The 16,831-nt window shown below is 36.5% G+C and overlaps 1 protein-coding gene and 1 long non-coding RNA gene across 15 annotated transcripts in view; both read left to right on the forward strand.

Annotated features, from left to right (window-relative positions):
• The window catches only part of LOC136790016 (uncharacterized), a 301,984-nt gene that overhangs the window by 61,946 nt on the left and 223,207 nt on the right, over positions 1 to 16,831 (forward strand). The window lies entirely within an intron of this gene.
• Positions 1 to 16,831, forward strand: part of ARHGAP12 (Rho GTPase activating protein 12) — a 77,768-nt gene that overhangs the window by 38,087 nt on the left and 22,850 nt on the right. For 8 of the 14 annotated variants that reach the window (XR_010829084.1, XM_048076556.2, XM_066991520.1 and 5 more), the window contains exons 4-7: positions 253 to 393; positions 1,982 to 2,062; positions 10,115 to 10,240; positions 13,952 to 14,026. Coding sequence is in view for 13 of the 14 variants with exons in the window: in XM_048076556.2 (XP_047932513.2) it covers positions 253 to 393; positions 1,982 to 2,062; positions 10,115 to 10,240; positions 13,952 to 14,026 (423 nt within the window). In the remaining variant the exon portion in view is untranslated. The remainder of the gene's footprint in view (positions 1 to 252; positions 394 to 1,981; positions 2,063 to 10,114; positions 10,241 to 13,951; positions 14,027 to 16,831) is intronic. The other 6 variants (XM_066991528.1, XM_066991524.1, XM_066991525.1 and 3 more) reach the window with 3 other exon arrangements.

The following is a 16,831-nucleotide window of genomic DNA, read 5'->3' on the forward strand; positions in this document are numbered from 1 at the left end:
AGTTGGAATCTGGTATGGTAGAATAAAAAAATTATCAGTATAAACTCTGTTCTAAAAATGTTTTGAATTACCTAGCAATTATCAAATCCTTACGAACTGTAAAAATGTCTGTCTTATTTTCTGATGTAAGGTATAAAAATGTGAACTTCTCTCAGTTATTGCTATTCTCGTTCTCTCCAAATAATCTTTGATCTTTCAGATTTTAAAGCATTTTCATTCTCAAAACTGCCTTATGTTTCTGACTACTTGTAGCATCTTTCATCAGAAGAAAACGACCACAGTTCTTGTTACAGCCAGTCAGATAGTCAGTATGGTTCTCCTCCAAGGGGTTGGTCAGAAGAGTTGGATGAACATGGTCAAACCTTATATACCAATGACTATACTAATGAAAAGGTACTTTTTCCCTTCTTCTCATCACATGTTCAGCTAATTCACTGTTAGAAATTCTGGTTTCGTTTCTAGAAGTCAAAAGCATTCCTTAGTGGTATCTCCTTTTGTTTTTAAACTTGCATGAAAATTTCACAACTGAACTAACATTTTTTTCTTATGTATGTCCTTTGCCATGCTAAGGACATACTTTTTTCTTTTTTTTTTTTTTTTCCCACCTGCCATCCTCTTGGTTACACTTCAGGAATGAACTTAATACCAGTATGATGCTCTTATCTTTTTAAGGGTTTTCTTGTCTATGAGATAGGTCTTCCAGATAGGATGGTTTCAAACTGAAAATAATGCTGCTTTCTCAGTTTCATTCTTGCCTTATTTGAGGTTTTCAGTACTGGTTTCAGATATAGACAAACTTTTTACTTAAACCATAGCAGTATCAGTAGATTTATGTTCTATTCTAAGGAGATAATTGCTACTGATAACTTACTGTGATTCTGGGCATATCCTAGAAATTTCTACCATGCAGGAAAAATGACTATGATATTTGTATATATTTGTAAAGAAGTCTTGTTTTAATTGCTGACTGAAGTTGTGTTTTGATTTTTAACCTTCAAAAAGTGTTTATGGCAACAGTAGTATAATTACCATGTTGTAGCACTACTTCTTCTCTACTTGATATATGTAAGTTTTTTAAAAGAAGCTTTTACGTGATTGAGTTTTATGTCAGTTTTGGAGTTTTGTCCTTCTTAATCTATTTCTGTGAAAAATCTATAGCTCATACCTCTTTTGGCAAACATGCAAGTATTGTTTAAAAAAAAAACAACACTGGGACTGAGAGAGAACAGTATTTCCTATCACAAACCTTTCATTGAAAGGCAGTTCTGTGAAACCTACTTGACCCAAGAACCATGATGTGAGTTTTTTCTATGCATGTTTTTGTGAGACCATCCTGTAGAATTTTACTCATTAAAATTCTGTCTGTTCTGCACAACTAGTGATAATCACCATAGTTTTACCTCTTTGGTTCTGGGAGCTGCTGATAGAGGTTACATAAGTTATATTCTTCATGATTTATTTAGATACTGCATCTCATGCTCCTGTCGATGGTACAAAAACGTAGTTGTTCAAATTGTGCAATAATCTCTTAAATTATCAGTTGCTGGTTGAGCTTCTTATAATTCTGTAATTTTATCTATACAGTTCTTACTCAGATCTGGTACAAAGATTGTACCTCCTTAAACTGATGTCATAATGTTGATAAAAGTGAGATGTGTAATCTTCAAAATATCTGTTGATCATATTGTCTTGGTAGTTTATGTGAGTCATCAGGAATTCCATAACTGTGATATTGCAGGTGTTTTTCCTGAGGTGTTTCAGAAGGAAAAAATGATAGTGAGCCCTATTCAGAAAGCAGAAAACTAAAATGTTGCTCCCATTGTTAACTAACCTTGGTTAGTTAATGGAGGTTGCTTGCTAGGCACTGCTGAAGTGGATGGAACTTTAATAAAAATTAATTTTAAATCCCAAATACCAGAGACTGTCTATGTTATGACTGTCACACTAATTATATTGCCTGTCATCACATTTCTTTCTGCAGTGGATAAAACACGCAGATGAACAAGGTAGACCATACTACTACAGTGCCGATGGTTCCCGATCAGAATGGGAGTTACCTAAGGTGAGTGACCTAATAAAGAAACTTTAACAACTTGGGATTTTCCTCTCCTCCTCAGGAAATGTTCTATGAGGCCCTTAATGGGAGTTATTTGCAAGAAGAGGGCTTAGTTACTTCTAGCATTTTTGTGGAATTTCTGATTGAGGAGAGAAAAAAACATACTAAAGGACATAAAAAATAGATGTATGTAACTATTCAGATGTCAAAAAAGGTATCTTTTCTGAACTGAGCTTTTCATGTACGAATGCAAAGTATTATCTGTGATTCATCTCTGAAATAGAAAATCTTTGTAGGAAAAAAGTTTTTTCTTACAAAACAAAATGTTCCTTAAAAACTGCAGTCTATTTTTATTACCCTCCAAAATGAATGATTTTTCTGTCCTATATTTCTAAATTTGGTGATTTAAATCTTAGACTGAGAGGTGTTAAAAAACAAATTTCAACAGTTTTGTGGTGTCTTTGAGGATGACACTTGAGAGCTTCACTAGAAGTGTGTTCTGGTATTTATTAATTTTGGAATAAAAATAAAAATAAAAATTTGTAGGAAATCAACGTATTTAGGTAGTCTGAGAATGTTCCTATTATTACTTAATTTACATTTTCATGTTGAAAAATTATAGAACATTTTTCATAAGGATGTAGTTGTACAACTTTTAGGATGTTTGTTTGATCTCATATAGTAAGGTTATAAAAAAAAGATTCACAGGGAATTGCATGCATCGAACATATCGAAGTGTGTGATTCTCAACTATTGTTCCTTTAGTACAAAAAACAGTGTCATTTCTAATTAAAAAGGAGTAACTGTAATAGTGCTTTTGTAATACTTGTGGGAAAATATTTAAAGTTACAAATGAAGCTATACACTACCCTATTGTTACATCAGCTAAAGGATTTGTATCTGAGCTGAGCTGACATTATGAAGTTTCCTATGTTGATCTGATGTGTTGGGTATCTTGAATTTTGTAACATGTCAAAGCTATCTGATCTGTAACTATTGTTTTTAAAAGCTACTTAGCTATTGATAAGCTATTAGATTAGCAGTGTGCAAATCTGCTAGGACAGGTTTTACCAGAAGCAATTGATAGTCTATATAGTTGAAGGTAATTTGGGGGAATGATGTCTTGGGTACTTCATTCGGTGACTTCTGCACAGAAGGTTTTGACTGTGAAGAAGTTGCTTTCCACTGAAATAGATTGGATTTGGATTTAAACTAAATAGCAAATGGAGTTGGCTTTAATCCAACTGTAACAAGTCACGAAGAGAATCCAGCACTGTTAACCTGAGGCACCTTAACTACAGGGGTGAGGTCTAGTATTTGTGTGTTTGTGCATGATATTCTAGTGGTTCTTCGTAAACCTCTGGGCTCCCTTGTGTTATTAACCACCTACAGAATGAAACAAAGCCTCTGTTTCTTGGAGTTAATGGTCTGATATGATTTAGCTCATATTTATATGAAAATCATCAAATATTTTTGTTAGGAAATTTGCTTAAATTGTTTAGCCTGGGCTATTGGAGTAGCAAATATTCTTAATTTCCTTACTGAGCATTCTTGAATGTACTAAATCTTGGTTGGAAGCAAATACGAGGTTAACAGAAGTAAATGAGCAATTGACTTCTTGATTCACAGTCCAACTGCCTATCTGTTGACAGAAATCCCTGGCTTTTAGCTTTGAGTGCAGTGGAATAGATTAAATGTTTTAGCAAAACATTTAGCTAGTCTGTGTATCTGAAAAACATACAGTATAAACAAACGTTAAAAACTTGTGAGTAGTTGAAGCATGATTGAAGATCAGTCTTTTGAAAGACTCGCTGAAGCGTGTTCTAAAAGCGCTTAGGAGCAAATGAACTGGAAAGACAACGCAGACTGCAGAGCGACTTTGAAGAAAAATAATCTCTATCAAAAACTCTCGTGAATGGTGAAACGACCTTAGAAAGACTTCAGCGTTTTAACTCCTGCTTAAATGAAAATTAAGTTACTTGGAAAAAAAAGATCTTTGAGAAGAAATTAGATACAATCTCCAGTGGTTCTCTAGATCAGTTTTTTCCCCCAACATATTTTGGAAGGCAATATATGAACTAAATATTTTGTGAAATAAACAAATAGAATAGTATGGTCATGTAGTGTTGTTAAACCAGAAAAAGATTGTAATTCTTTTTGGGGTGATTCTTAGTAATCTGGACATTGATAGAACTAAAAAACATCCAGAGGCTTCTGGAAATAGCACATTAGCTGATCTAATACGTTATATGAAAAAACTTCACTTTTATAGCATTAGCTGTAAATGTGAACATGCTCTGGAATAACACTTCAGTAGTCTTGAATGTGTGTTTAAAAAATATCTGATATTAGAGGAGTTAGGGAGAGTTACAAAACAAATTACTTCAGTCTCATAGAAAGCCCTCCAGTCACGTATATTTACATGACATCTAGGAATAGCTGAATGCCTCTGGCTAAAAGCAACATCTCGGATGGAGTAGCTTTGACAACTGCTAGAAAAAATTCTATTAAGACTCATGAGTGTGACCCAGCTTTTTGTAGTGGAACAGAAGAACATGCCGAATTATTCTTTATATTGGATAATAATATTCACTCATAACTTGTCCTACCTCTTCCAAAAGACTTTGTTTTCTCCTGTGATTTCTGCTGTATTCAGTTATCAGTTCTTGCTGATTATTTAAAAAAAAAAAAAGTACAAGGTCTTCTGTGAATAGTTTGTGATAAAATTGGTTTATTTCCTTTTTAGTGAATGAGTAATATCTAAATCATAGTGAGGAAGGATATGGCCCTATTCCGTAAGCCTAGTAGTTTTCTAATAGAAGTTTTATATTTCGAGCAAATGAAGAACTCTGTATTAAGGGGGGAAAAAGTTAAGTTGATCTCAGGAATAAAACCTTCTAAAGTTTAAAAATGCAACTTATCAAGATGACAAACAAAAAGGCAAGGAAACCTACATAATAAATATTGAATAAGTAGCTGAAAGGGGAGGAAAAGAGGACAGGCTAATAAAAACTAGAGATGCTGAGTAATTGTCTTCCCAGTTTTCCAAATGCATTCCTAGTTTTGTATCTAAAAAGAAAAATAGCATAACAGCATGGTTATTGGACATCAGCTGAGTTCCCTTATGCAAGAGTAGACATCAGAAGAAAATGCTTATACTATAAGCATCAGGAGTGAACTCATAGTTCTGGCTGTTAACATTTAGAGACTATGATATCCCAATTACACTTTCTGTTCTCAGAAGTTAGTTCACCATTAGCTCCCCTCACTTACTGCATGTACAGAGGCGGCAGTAGGTAGAGGAGCTTCATTTTGGGATGTCATCTTAGACTGACAGTTTTCTTTTGCCATCTCTGCTCTCCAACATCAAGCGCGAGCTCAGAGGTCTCAGTTCTGGTGCTCAGGTGAATGATTTTGCTGCTGGAGACCTCAGTGCTGTCAGACAACGAATGACACCTGAAAAATTATAGTAAACACGATGCTGGTAATAGGAAGAAGATACTGTGCAGTCAAATGGTGAAAGAAAAAAGTGAAAATATGTATGCATGAACTTGTCTCGTGGCCGGGATGTGAACAGGTCCTACCGTGAGCAGTGCTGCTTGGTTTGAGGTAACACATTATGTGTGTTGGCATTCGTGTCTACTGTAAGTCTGTACACATTAGTAACAGTGAATAACCCTCACATTCTTGTCATGAAGTTTGGGATAGCTTGGAGGAAGTTGAGACTGCCTCAGCTGATGTGATGACTTAGAGGTGTGTAAGGACAGAAGTGCAGGTGATATTATGACAAACCTGAAATAAATCCGAAGATGTAGTCACTTTTTTTTTTGTTCCTTTCTCGTTAATGTGTGTACCTGTATCGAAGAGGCCTGGTCTGGTCTTCCTCACTTGTCCTGGTGTGGTGGTTTCCAGCCCCCTTCATTCCTCCCAGATAAGAGAAGGGGGGGGGTAAAGTATCCCCAGCTTTTGCTGAGGCAAGCAGTGGTGCCTGTGGCAATCAGTACTGACTTGGTGCTGGTCCTGACTCAGTGCTGGTCTTCGCAGGCCAGCAGTCTTAGCGAAACAGTGGGTAAGAAGGTGAAGCAAAGAACATCCAAGGCAGCAAAGTCAATGATCCAGAGGGGTCTCCAGTCGCTTCTGCTTCAGGTGGAGCTGCCTTCTTCAGCACCCTCCTGCCCCTGCACAGCCTCTGTTCCTTCAGAGAGGCTGCTGCCTCAAACGCTGCTGCAATGCAGATGGAAAATGAGTCTCATTTTCTCCAAGGAAAGAAAAGTATGAGGTAGAGATGAGGTCCGTGAAAAGACCAAAAAAAAAACAACCCAACCACAAAACTTATATTTATGTGTTAAGGAAAACATTGTATTGATTTAGCTAGGAAGAGCAAAATGTGTACATCAGTGGTACATTAATCACAGCACTAAAAAAATGTATTCAAAGCCAACGACTGTTCTAGCATTGGAGAAATACTTTTGTTCTGAGGCAACATTAAAAAAAATATTTTTTTAATATATGATTTCAGACTATCTGTTGGGAGAACTGAAAATGCTAGAATAAGGTAGTAAAGATGACTAGGATATCAGAATATTCTTAAATGTCCCTATTTTAATCTAACTGCAAGAAAGTAGAGTAAAATGTTTAACTTTGGGTCTTTACCAAGTTTCGCTGTCAGTTGCATTCCGCGCTTTTCTCCCTTCACCCGCCTGTTCCTTGCATTTGGCTGTGGCTGTTGTTAGCGCAAACAAAGAAGAATCTTTGTTCTGTTTCTTGAAGCTGACAGATCTGTGTCATCTCCCTAAAAATGGGGACAACTGCTACAAATAACTCGGAGGTGTTGCATTTATTCCAATCGCAATTAGGCTAGGACAGAGCCTTGAGCCATGCCATATTATCAGGTTAAAATTAAATATAAATAATTTAGCTAGTTGCGAGGGTTAGAAAATTTTGTACCAAAGCAAAGAGAGATTTCAAGTAGCTGTGAAGGCAGCTGCTTGAAAAATTCAACAATGAAAATAACTCTGTGTTACCCAAATTTGCACCATTAGTGTCCTTACCCTACACCAAGAGCTGGTGTAACAAGAGGTCACCGTCACTTGGCACATGTGGTAAGGTTATGAACAATTTGCTGATGTCCTTATTTCCTGATAAAAAGAAACTGGTAGTAGAATAGGGAACAAATGGAGGCGATGTGCTAGAGGGGGTAATGTAATGGGACAATTTTTGATTTGGGGGGAAAACTTTAAAGGAGCAGCAGCCTGCATTCTTAGAATTCTTGGTCACGTTATCAAAAATTTTAGATTTAAGAAAATAATAGCATCTTCTTAGGGTCTGATGTTTAGATGCATGGTATCATCAGATGATCTTTGTATGGCCCTTCCCTAATCTCTTACTTCAAGATTACATCAGAGACGCCAAGGAGGCATCTGACTGCATCACCAATAGCTCTGGCCACTTCTCTCTAGCCAGTGACATCTGTCCAGTCTAGAGGATGGCTAGTTCAGTTGGATAACGTGGAGCCTGAAACAGTATCTTTATCTCACTGTGCTTCTCTTTGGAAAACCACAGATCAGACCATTTATTTCAGAAGCTGAGGCTTGTCTTGAGCCCAGAAATACATTTTTTATTTTTTCTCTTTGTAGTTCATTCTACTGTTTGCAGAGAGGGTGGGGAAAAAAAAGCAAACCCACACCTGACAAACAGGCATGAACGCTTGAGTGAAAATTGTTTACTTGACACCTATATTGTGAGAAAATGGGGGAAAGTTGTCAAATGTTCTCTTTAAAGAGCTGTCAGTTTATTAACACTGTTTGTATCACCAAAGCAAAGTATTGAAGCTGCTAAGATACGTGGCACAGTGTTCCTGAACTGTTGGAAGTGCATTGTTAATGAGCTCCATATATACTGTTTCTTTACTTTCTCGTTAAATGTTTTGTTAAACTGGAATGTCACGTTGTGTTACAGGCCCTTTCTCCTTCAAGATGGGGTTGTCTGTAGAGATAAGTAGACTCCTGCTGATTTGTGGTGGTATAAAAGGCACCTTTTAAATATAGATCACCTGTAAGTAGGCTGTGCCCACATTCTGACTCTTAAGACAGATTTAAATTCAAGACACTTTACATTAAAGTCTGTATTTGACTGTTGTTAGAACCTGAATTCTTCAGGTTACTCAAATGGAAAGTGTATAGAGGATTTCCATAAATAATATTCAACGGTGTCACTTAAATATAGATATTTTAAAAATAAATGGTTCATTTTATGGCAAAAAATGTTTGAACTGTCCATTTAAATTCTCTAGAACTGTTGTGAGGAACACTGTGGCAGCTTTCTGCGGTGTAGGCATTGTTTCGTCGAAACTTGGTTAGATTTTAGTTGTATGGGCATTTTTTGCATATTGCAAATTGCGTATTTGTTTATTGAGTTGCAGAAGCATCTGCAGAGTGGATGTTTCTAGAACAAGAAAGTCAGCTGGTTTTAGATTCCTTGTAGCTTGAATGAGAGTTCAGCTTTGATTTAACAAGGGGGCAACCTAAAAGTTTCTTAAACCTCACTGTTAAAACATACCTATTGTCATACGAATATAAATATGCTGAAACCAGTGCAAAGTCACTGCTGTCTTGGATGTGGATCTCTACAATGATAATCAATACGCCTCTGTCTGTACACGAACCACCAAATCTTATTCTCTGTACTGTAATATTCATTCAACTGGGAGTATTTTATTACCGTTATGCATATTGGAATAAATTAAATACTAAATTTATCATTTACTTTCTAAGTATTGACATTGTTGAAAAATCAGTTTGTGTTTCAAAGCTGCTATCGTATAGTGTCTGCCATGGCAGTAGTAATGACGGCTCTTTATTTAGACACTAACTGCATTGGGTTATTTAGCTTAAATTTGGCATTTCTGTTATTTAACTTAAATCTTACTTTGCTTTGTTGGAATGTGTTACTGTCTTTGAAGACCTCAGACTCCAGGATTACAGTGGTAAATCTGCAGCAAAACTGTGGAATTCAATGCACTTACAAAGACTATTGTTTTAGCCTTTTTTAATAAAAAGGACATTTGATTTTCCTGTGTTACATCTTACCCAGTGGGTTCTAGTCCTTTACGTGACTCCACAAATACTTCCATATGTCCCTATGTGCAGATTTTAGTCTTCTAACACTGAATAGAGACAATAGGAATTTTATTGCCCTTGTAAAGCAAACAAAATTGATGTTGTTTTTCCTTTTTTGTATTTTCAGTGTTAAACTCTGCTTGAAATATTTTTATAATTCTTTATAGTGCTACCCTGGTGATGATGGTGATTATTTGAAATGACTGCACTACTGACAAGTATGCTGCAGTGCTGAGATGAAATTAATTGCTACGTCCTTCTACGGCTTTCACGTTTTCTTAACCTCTTGATCTTTTGGGATGCTGTTGAGTTAGTGGATTTATCAGAACGTAGGTCTTCTGTTTCCTTGGGCTATTAAAGCTCTGCCAAGTCCTAAAGCTATTTCCTGCTAAATACTTACTTTCTGTGCTGAGGAACAGCAAATCCTTCTATCAGTAATTCTGTGTAGTTATTCTGAAAAGCAAATCCTCACCTTTTTGTGTCTCTTCTCCTAGCCATACCAAACGCTTGGGTCAAAGAGAATTGTATTCAGTCAATCACCACTCTCAATCTGAATGGCTTACAGTAGAATAGAAGGGTTCTCCTTGTTTTACACGAGACCTGACAGGTGGTATAGTACTGTTGGTGCGATATGAAGACTGAATGTTTATATCTTGTATTTATTCTAATGCCACGGTGGTTCTCAATGTGCCAGTTGGTTGCAGAATGATAAGCTGTTGCCTAAGAAATCAAACATCTGTCTGTTGCCCAAGAGAGGCACTACAGCAGACAGGAAGTTCTAAAGGAAGACTAAAAACAAAAGAAAAAGAAGGCTATTTTGATACCCTTAAGTGAAATAGGGAATCTGAACATTTGTACTGTTAATATGTATGAATGGCATGCTCAGGTGTTGTTTGTATAAATTAGATTCTACTTATAGTTTGATTTTTCTTTTCTTTAGTATAATGCTTCACCACAGCAGCAAAGAGATATAATAAAGAGTAGGAGTCTGGACAGGAGGCTACAAGAACCAATAGTTTTAACAAAATGGAGGCACAGCACAATTGTGTTGGACACCAACGATAAGGTAGGAGTGAGTTAAACAGCATGCTCCAATGTGAACCGTTTCTGATTTCTAAAGTACTTAACAGAAAATCAGTGTGCATGAATTTCTGAAATCTCATTTGTTTGTATTCTGCTGTATTGCTGTGTGTAACATTCAGTGAATACAAGGACTGGTAGATAACTTCACTATTGTTTCTTTGTAAGTAGTAGCATTTTTCTTGTTATCCTTGAAATATTTTAGAGTTAGTTCAGATTTTGATGTGTACAGCCATTTTACTTATAATTGGGAATTTCCTGTTATTCAATTCAGGCTGTAGAGTATAATCAGGGTTTGAGTTCAAGAATTATGAATATGGGTGAGGTTTCCATGTAAGGTATATTGATATTTCATCTCTGAGTATCTTAATTATAGAAGACACCCAGTGTAAGTACACTTTAAGGATTGCAGATGAATAACTGAAGTGAAATATTCGTAGAATTGAAATAAAAGTTGCACTTGCTAAACTAAAAATTCTTCTCTAAAGATAGCAGTAATGCTATTACACAATGAATTTATCCCTTTAATGACCTCTCTGCCGATCTCCACTGTGATACGTAAAGAGGAAAAGTTGTGCTCGATTGCAGCAGGGCTGTAATGTTACTAAAGGACAGAGGACAGTACTGAAAATGCTAAAACTCTCGGTTTTAATCCAGAGCTGAGCTGGGAGTTTAGTCTGAAAAGAGCTGTGAGTCAGGGGTAACAGAAGCTGTTTTCTGTGCATTGTTAATGGCACATTCTTGGAAGTCTGTTTCGGACTATACGCTAACAGATGCTGCTTGAGCAAACATGGAGACAGAGCCTCTCCCTTGTTCTTCCTCTGTCTGTTTCTGTTCTGTTTGACTTTTGTCACCGCTGTTTCTGCCTATGCTGTGACGTTCCGTCAGCACGCGGGTGTATATAGGGAAGGATGTATACAGGAGAGCTGATGTATATAGGGAAGAACTGAAACTGGTGGCACAGGGTGATGACTTGCTTTTCCTGGAACTTCACAGGAGTCAGTCCCAAGTTTCACGGAAACTGAAATATGTTGTAATGCTGAAATCTTAGCACAGGCTACTCAGAATAAGATGCCAGCAAACTGGCTAATAGACTTCCTTTTTCATAAGATACAGGTAAAAATTTTGAGAGTCTGGCAAAAGCCCTATGTAAGTTGGCCTACGTAATTGCAGATGGTAAAGACAAACTTAAATGACAAAACACAGCAGTAGTCATGAAAACGGATCTGCTGCCCAGAATGTTACATGCTTGACCTGTTGTTTCTGGTATATTTTAATAGTTTTTATTGTTGAAATGAAGAGTTCCTTGTGGACAAGGAGTTGAGTGGGCTATCAAGAGCTGATGTAGTTCCTCAGAACAGAATTTATTGGATTTGATCTTAGGCTTTTGAGCTGCCAGGTTAGAATATGTCATACATGGTGCTGAGGAGCCATGGACCGTGCTTGGCTAGCAACTGCCCGCTCTGCACCTGAACGTGTCAGTTCAGTGTGAGCGGTTCCGAGGTCCCTCTTACTGCTCCTTCATCCTGCCTTCATCTCCTTATGCATCTTTCTGCACCAAATGTGCGGTCGCATGTGCATGGAATGCTAAATGGAGTACTGCAAAATCAAGGCTGAGAGGGCTCTCCTAGTCTCATGTGACGTTTACGCTTCATAGGTATGAACAATTCTGTTGGTGAAAACTTAAAATTTTGGCCCCGCTTTTAAAGGAAGACTTCTTTCTTAAGTATAAGATTTACTTTTGGAATGACCTTTATGTAGCTCAGCACTGAACGAAGAAGCTCTTGTAAAACATTGAATAAGAGGAGCTGTTTACTTTTCATCAAGACCCAACGTTCAAGTACCAAGACCTTAAACCCACTGAAGTAGATGTGCAACTGTACAAATGTCTGGTGTAATAACCAAAAGAAACTGTGTATATAAGTCAGACTTGTAAAGTCTAAGCCAGCAGCTTGAAGTTACTTTAATAGCTTCAAAATATGCAGGCAATGTGCATTTGTTAATGGTAAGGAGTCATATAAAGCACAACATTAATGCTTTTGGAAAATTTAAAAATATGTAGTAGAGCAATAAGCTAGTGTTTTGTGGAAGGACTCGTGGATCTTAAATATTAGTGCATTGATGGACCCATTTTATTACCACTGGCAGGCACACTCTTGTATGAACTGCTTAGAATTAGCATCTGGTAAAGGAGTAATTCATACCTATGTAAGTTAGGCTTCTTCCAGAGCTCCAAGTGTATGACAGTTATCTCAAATTTGGAATGAAATAGAAGGAGGAAAAAACAATGGGTATTTGGCTGGATAGGTGCATCAACTGCAAAACAGCTTTTAGCTGACTCCTAGGGAATTTGTTTTTTAAAGATTTCTGAGTTTGTTTTTCCTGGAAAAACAGCAGAACTCAATTCTGTGAAAACATGCTGGTGAAGAGTGGTTAAATGTGTCAGAGGGAAGGTTGTGGGTTACCAGGGCTGACTGGGACTGGATGATACCAAGTGTACTTGCTGATTGTTTGGTGGCTGTGGCACATACCGGTATATAGCCATCAGGATTTGCATAGCTAAAAAGTTTCATTAGCAGGGAAAAACATACTTCTCTGAGAGGGAAAAAGTTGATTTCCTTAGATTGAGCTTTCTTTTTTCCCTATGAACATCTGAAAATACAGAATACTTAGCTTATTCTTAGGGATGCTAGTGCTGTTTGTCAGTGCAATAGTAAAAGAATTAGTGGGCCAATACTTGGAGGTAGATTTATAAGTGGATTTTAAATTGCAGATGTGCAAGGATTTTATGTAATACTGGAAAAACAAACGTTTTGTTCAAGCTGAAGCACAGAATTTGGGAGAGCTATCAGGGGAATTAAAAGGGGAGAAGAGGAGAAATGTACAAATAGAAAGCGTCAGTTTTCTTCTATTTGAAGTTCTTTACCAGATTTTCATGCAGTATATTTGTGCAAAGCAGCAGTACTTCAGTGGAAACACGCATGCCTTTTGGTTTTCAGTATTTTTTCTAGTCTTCAGAGATTTAGTAATTTTCTTTTGATCCATCATTAATATTTGGTTTAAAACAAAAACCTGAATCTGTAGGAAATCTCAGTGCTTGATTATAAGGAAACAAACTGTCACGACTCACAAAAATTAAATAGAGCTGGTATACACTGAATGTATGAACCGTGCATGTAACTATTTATTGTGTAAGTTTCTCTGCATGTATGGGTATTTATTGTACTAATCTTGCATGTATTGACCACGCAGAAACATAATTTGTTCTTTGAAATCTTTGTGTTTTTTCAAATGTGCCTTGTAATAAGTTAGTATTATAAACATGCTTCATAATTTGATAGCCATGTCATACAGAAAAATCTGCTTCTTAATAAGGATGAAAGCTTTGCTTTAAGCTCAAGAATTATGTATTAATTTTTTTTTCAAATGGACATGTGCTAATTAGCCTGGATTGATTGGTCTGTAAATCTTGTCACAACACTATTTGGTAAGCAGGTTTATGATACAAGTATTTCAGAATATCATGAATACTTAAAAAAACAAAACAAAACAACCAAACAAAACAACAACATAACAAAAGACACAACTTTTTCTGTAAAGTGTGAGTGGGGGGAGAGGAGAGGGTGTTTTTAGGGGTGAAAAAAGTTAAAATTGTAAGAAAGAGAATAACTTTTAATTGCATTTTTAAATTCTGTAGGAATCATCAACTGCTTCTAAGGCCAGTTTTCCTGAAAATGAGTCCTCTCTTTCTTCACCGAAGCATCAAGCCACAGTCAGTATGGAAATTGTTTAAATAAATAAGTAGATGTTGTAGAAACTTGGCTGTTCATGATTAGATAATTGAGGGTAAACCTTCTTGTTACTGGGGAAAAGTAGGGGGATAAAACTAACATTTTAAAAGGAATGTGTTTTTAAAAAAAAAAAAAGGGAAAGAAAAAGCTGGATATTTTTGATTTCAAAACAACTCTGTGATGGGAGATCATTCCACAATGAATTTTTAGCTTCAAGTTATGCCAAATTACGTAGTTATTCCCCAACAGTCATGTCTTCACACCTAGCAACTTGGAAGGTTACAAGCAGAAACAAACTGTCCTTGCCCACAGAGTTTATCGCTGTCAGTAGTCAGTAATAGTTCATATGATCTGATGTCTTTATTTTTAACTTGTATTTTTCATCTGCTTGAATAGATGTAGGAATCATGAGAACCTTACGTAAATAAAACCTTGTCTTTTTAATAGGATATATGCTAGGACGAAAACCTGAGCTTGCTAAAGTCTTGTTATGAACACTTAGATATTCTTGCTTTAGTTTAAATTCTAAATGTGATCATTGTTTTTTTTTAAACAGTAGGGAGTAATTTAGGAATATATATATATTTATATATATATATATATATATTTCTTTTTGCTAGTAAGAACTGCATTCCAATAGCATTGAAATATGCGCCTTTATCAGTTTTAGCATTTCTTTAGTGGGTAGCTCAGGGCATTAAAGGCAACCAGTTGTGTTTCATTCATATGCTGCACACAGAGGAATGGTTCTCTGGCTTATTTATGCTGATCCATTCTTACAACTCTTAATACTGTTTTCCACAATGAAATTAGCATTGCTTATCAAGCAAGCATAGCTGACAGCCTTACACACAAGCAATTCTTGCTGCATGTGTTCTAATTTCTGTAAATATGTTTCAGACCTTGAAATATTAAAAACTGGATTTTTGTAGCAGAACTCACTTCTGGCTTTAGATGATAGTTAAAGGAAACAGATTTTTTTTCTGTCCCTGGAACATAAATGTTACAAAGAAGCTCTTGAGTTTTTGTTGTGATCCGTAGACTTTTCTTCTCCTTTTCCCTAATTAAATATTACATTAATTTTCCCATTAGTACCCCCTAGTGTTGCTCCTGAGTTCTGTGTTATGATACTTTTTCTGAATAGTTCTCCTTTGGAGCATTCCCACTGGTTCCACGTGTAACTTGGTAATGCCACAGACTATTTGAGAAAGTGGGCGTGGGTTGTTCGGTCACTGCGAAAGGTAGTGACAAACTGTTCCACTTCCTAAAGCCAAAAGTTTGTTAGAAGGGTGCAACGCATAGGACTGCTAGTGGTGTTCTGCGTGGATCATGAATAAAATGATCTAAAGAATTTGCTAATTTCTGTGGGAGGGGAGGGAGATGTGACTAATTTCTTCTGTTGAAAATTCTGGCCCAATGGAGACATTAGATTAAGAGTTGCAGTGGCTGATGGATCAAAACAACATATGAATCACTAGATAAGTGGTGTTATCCTTGGAAACATCCCTTTTGTTTTATCCACACTGCGTAAAACATACAGATAAAATTTGTAAGATTCCTGAACTACAGGTCAGACTGGTAAGAGTACTGTCAGAGTTTTTGAGTAAAAAATTTCTGTGCTGTATTATGCAGTTCTGGTCCACTTAAATTTGAGATTTAGAGGAGGATGCTGGAGAGAATGTATCTTCTGTTTTCATCGGATCTAAAATTGAGGACATTTTTTGTTATGGTAAAGCTAATTTGGATCCTTTCCCTAGCTGATTATTTCAACTAATAGCTTAGTTCTTAAATTAGGAATTATTAAGAGCTGTTACTGAACAGGAATAAATTTAAAAATAATTTAAGATTCCTTTAGTGCAATTCACTGGTAGGACAACGCTGGGGTGACAGGAGAAGATGATAGAATTCATTACCTCATTTCAAGAGTCACAAATAGTACAAATTGACAATTTCCTTTTTATCCTAGAATATTTTTTCAAACGTGGCTTTATGTTTTCTTATTCTTCTATAGAAACTAGAAATATTCACTCCTCTGAAACTTGAAAATACCCCTCTTGTTCAGTGTTCTTCTTTTTCCACCATTCACTGCTTGATCTCCAAATTTATACAGACGCGTACAAATATAAATGATTTTCATCAACAAGACATAACTAAGCAGATTAAAATTCTAATGTTTTGCTTGGGGTTAGGAAAAAATAGGGCATGAAATGTTTCACTCATCTGTTTTGGAAATGAATATATTAATATGAACTAATAATGAATATTATCCACAAAGATGATCAGAGGGCTGGAGCACCATGCCTATGAAGAAAGGCTGACAGAGCTGGGGATGTTCAGCCTGGAGAAGAGAAGGCTCTGGGGAGACCTTTTTGCAGCTTTTTAATACTTACGGGGGCTTGTAAAAAAAAAAATAAAAAAAAAAATGTGGAGAGCGATTTTTTTGCTTGGGTAGGTAATGATAGGACCAAGGGGGAATGGTTTTAAACTAGAAGAGGGCAGATTTAGATTAGATGTTAAGAAGTTCTTCACTCAGAGGGTGGTGAGGCACTGGCACAGGTTGTGGATGCCCCATCAGTGGAGGTGTTCAAGGCCAGGTTAGATGGGGACCTGGACAACCTGGTCTGGTGGGAGGTGTCCCTGCCCATGGCAAGTGGGAACAAGATGATCTTTAAGGTCCCTTCCAACCCAAGCTGTTACATGATTCTATTAACATTTTTATGCAGTTCAAGTATGGTTTATTTAAAATATACAGCTATGTTTGACAGAACTCTCCCAAGTTATTCTAA

Source organism: Anser cygnoides, chromosome 2 (assembly GCF_040182565.1).
Source record: "Anser cygnoides isolate HZ-2024a breed goose chromosome 2, Taihu_goose_T2T_genome, whole genome shotgun sequence".
In the NCBI taxonomy this organism is placed as follows: domain Eukaryota; kingdom Metazoa; phylum Chordata; class Aves; order Anseriformes; family Anatidae; genus Anser; species Anser cygnoides.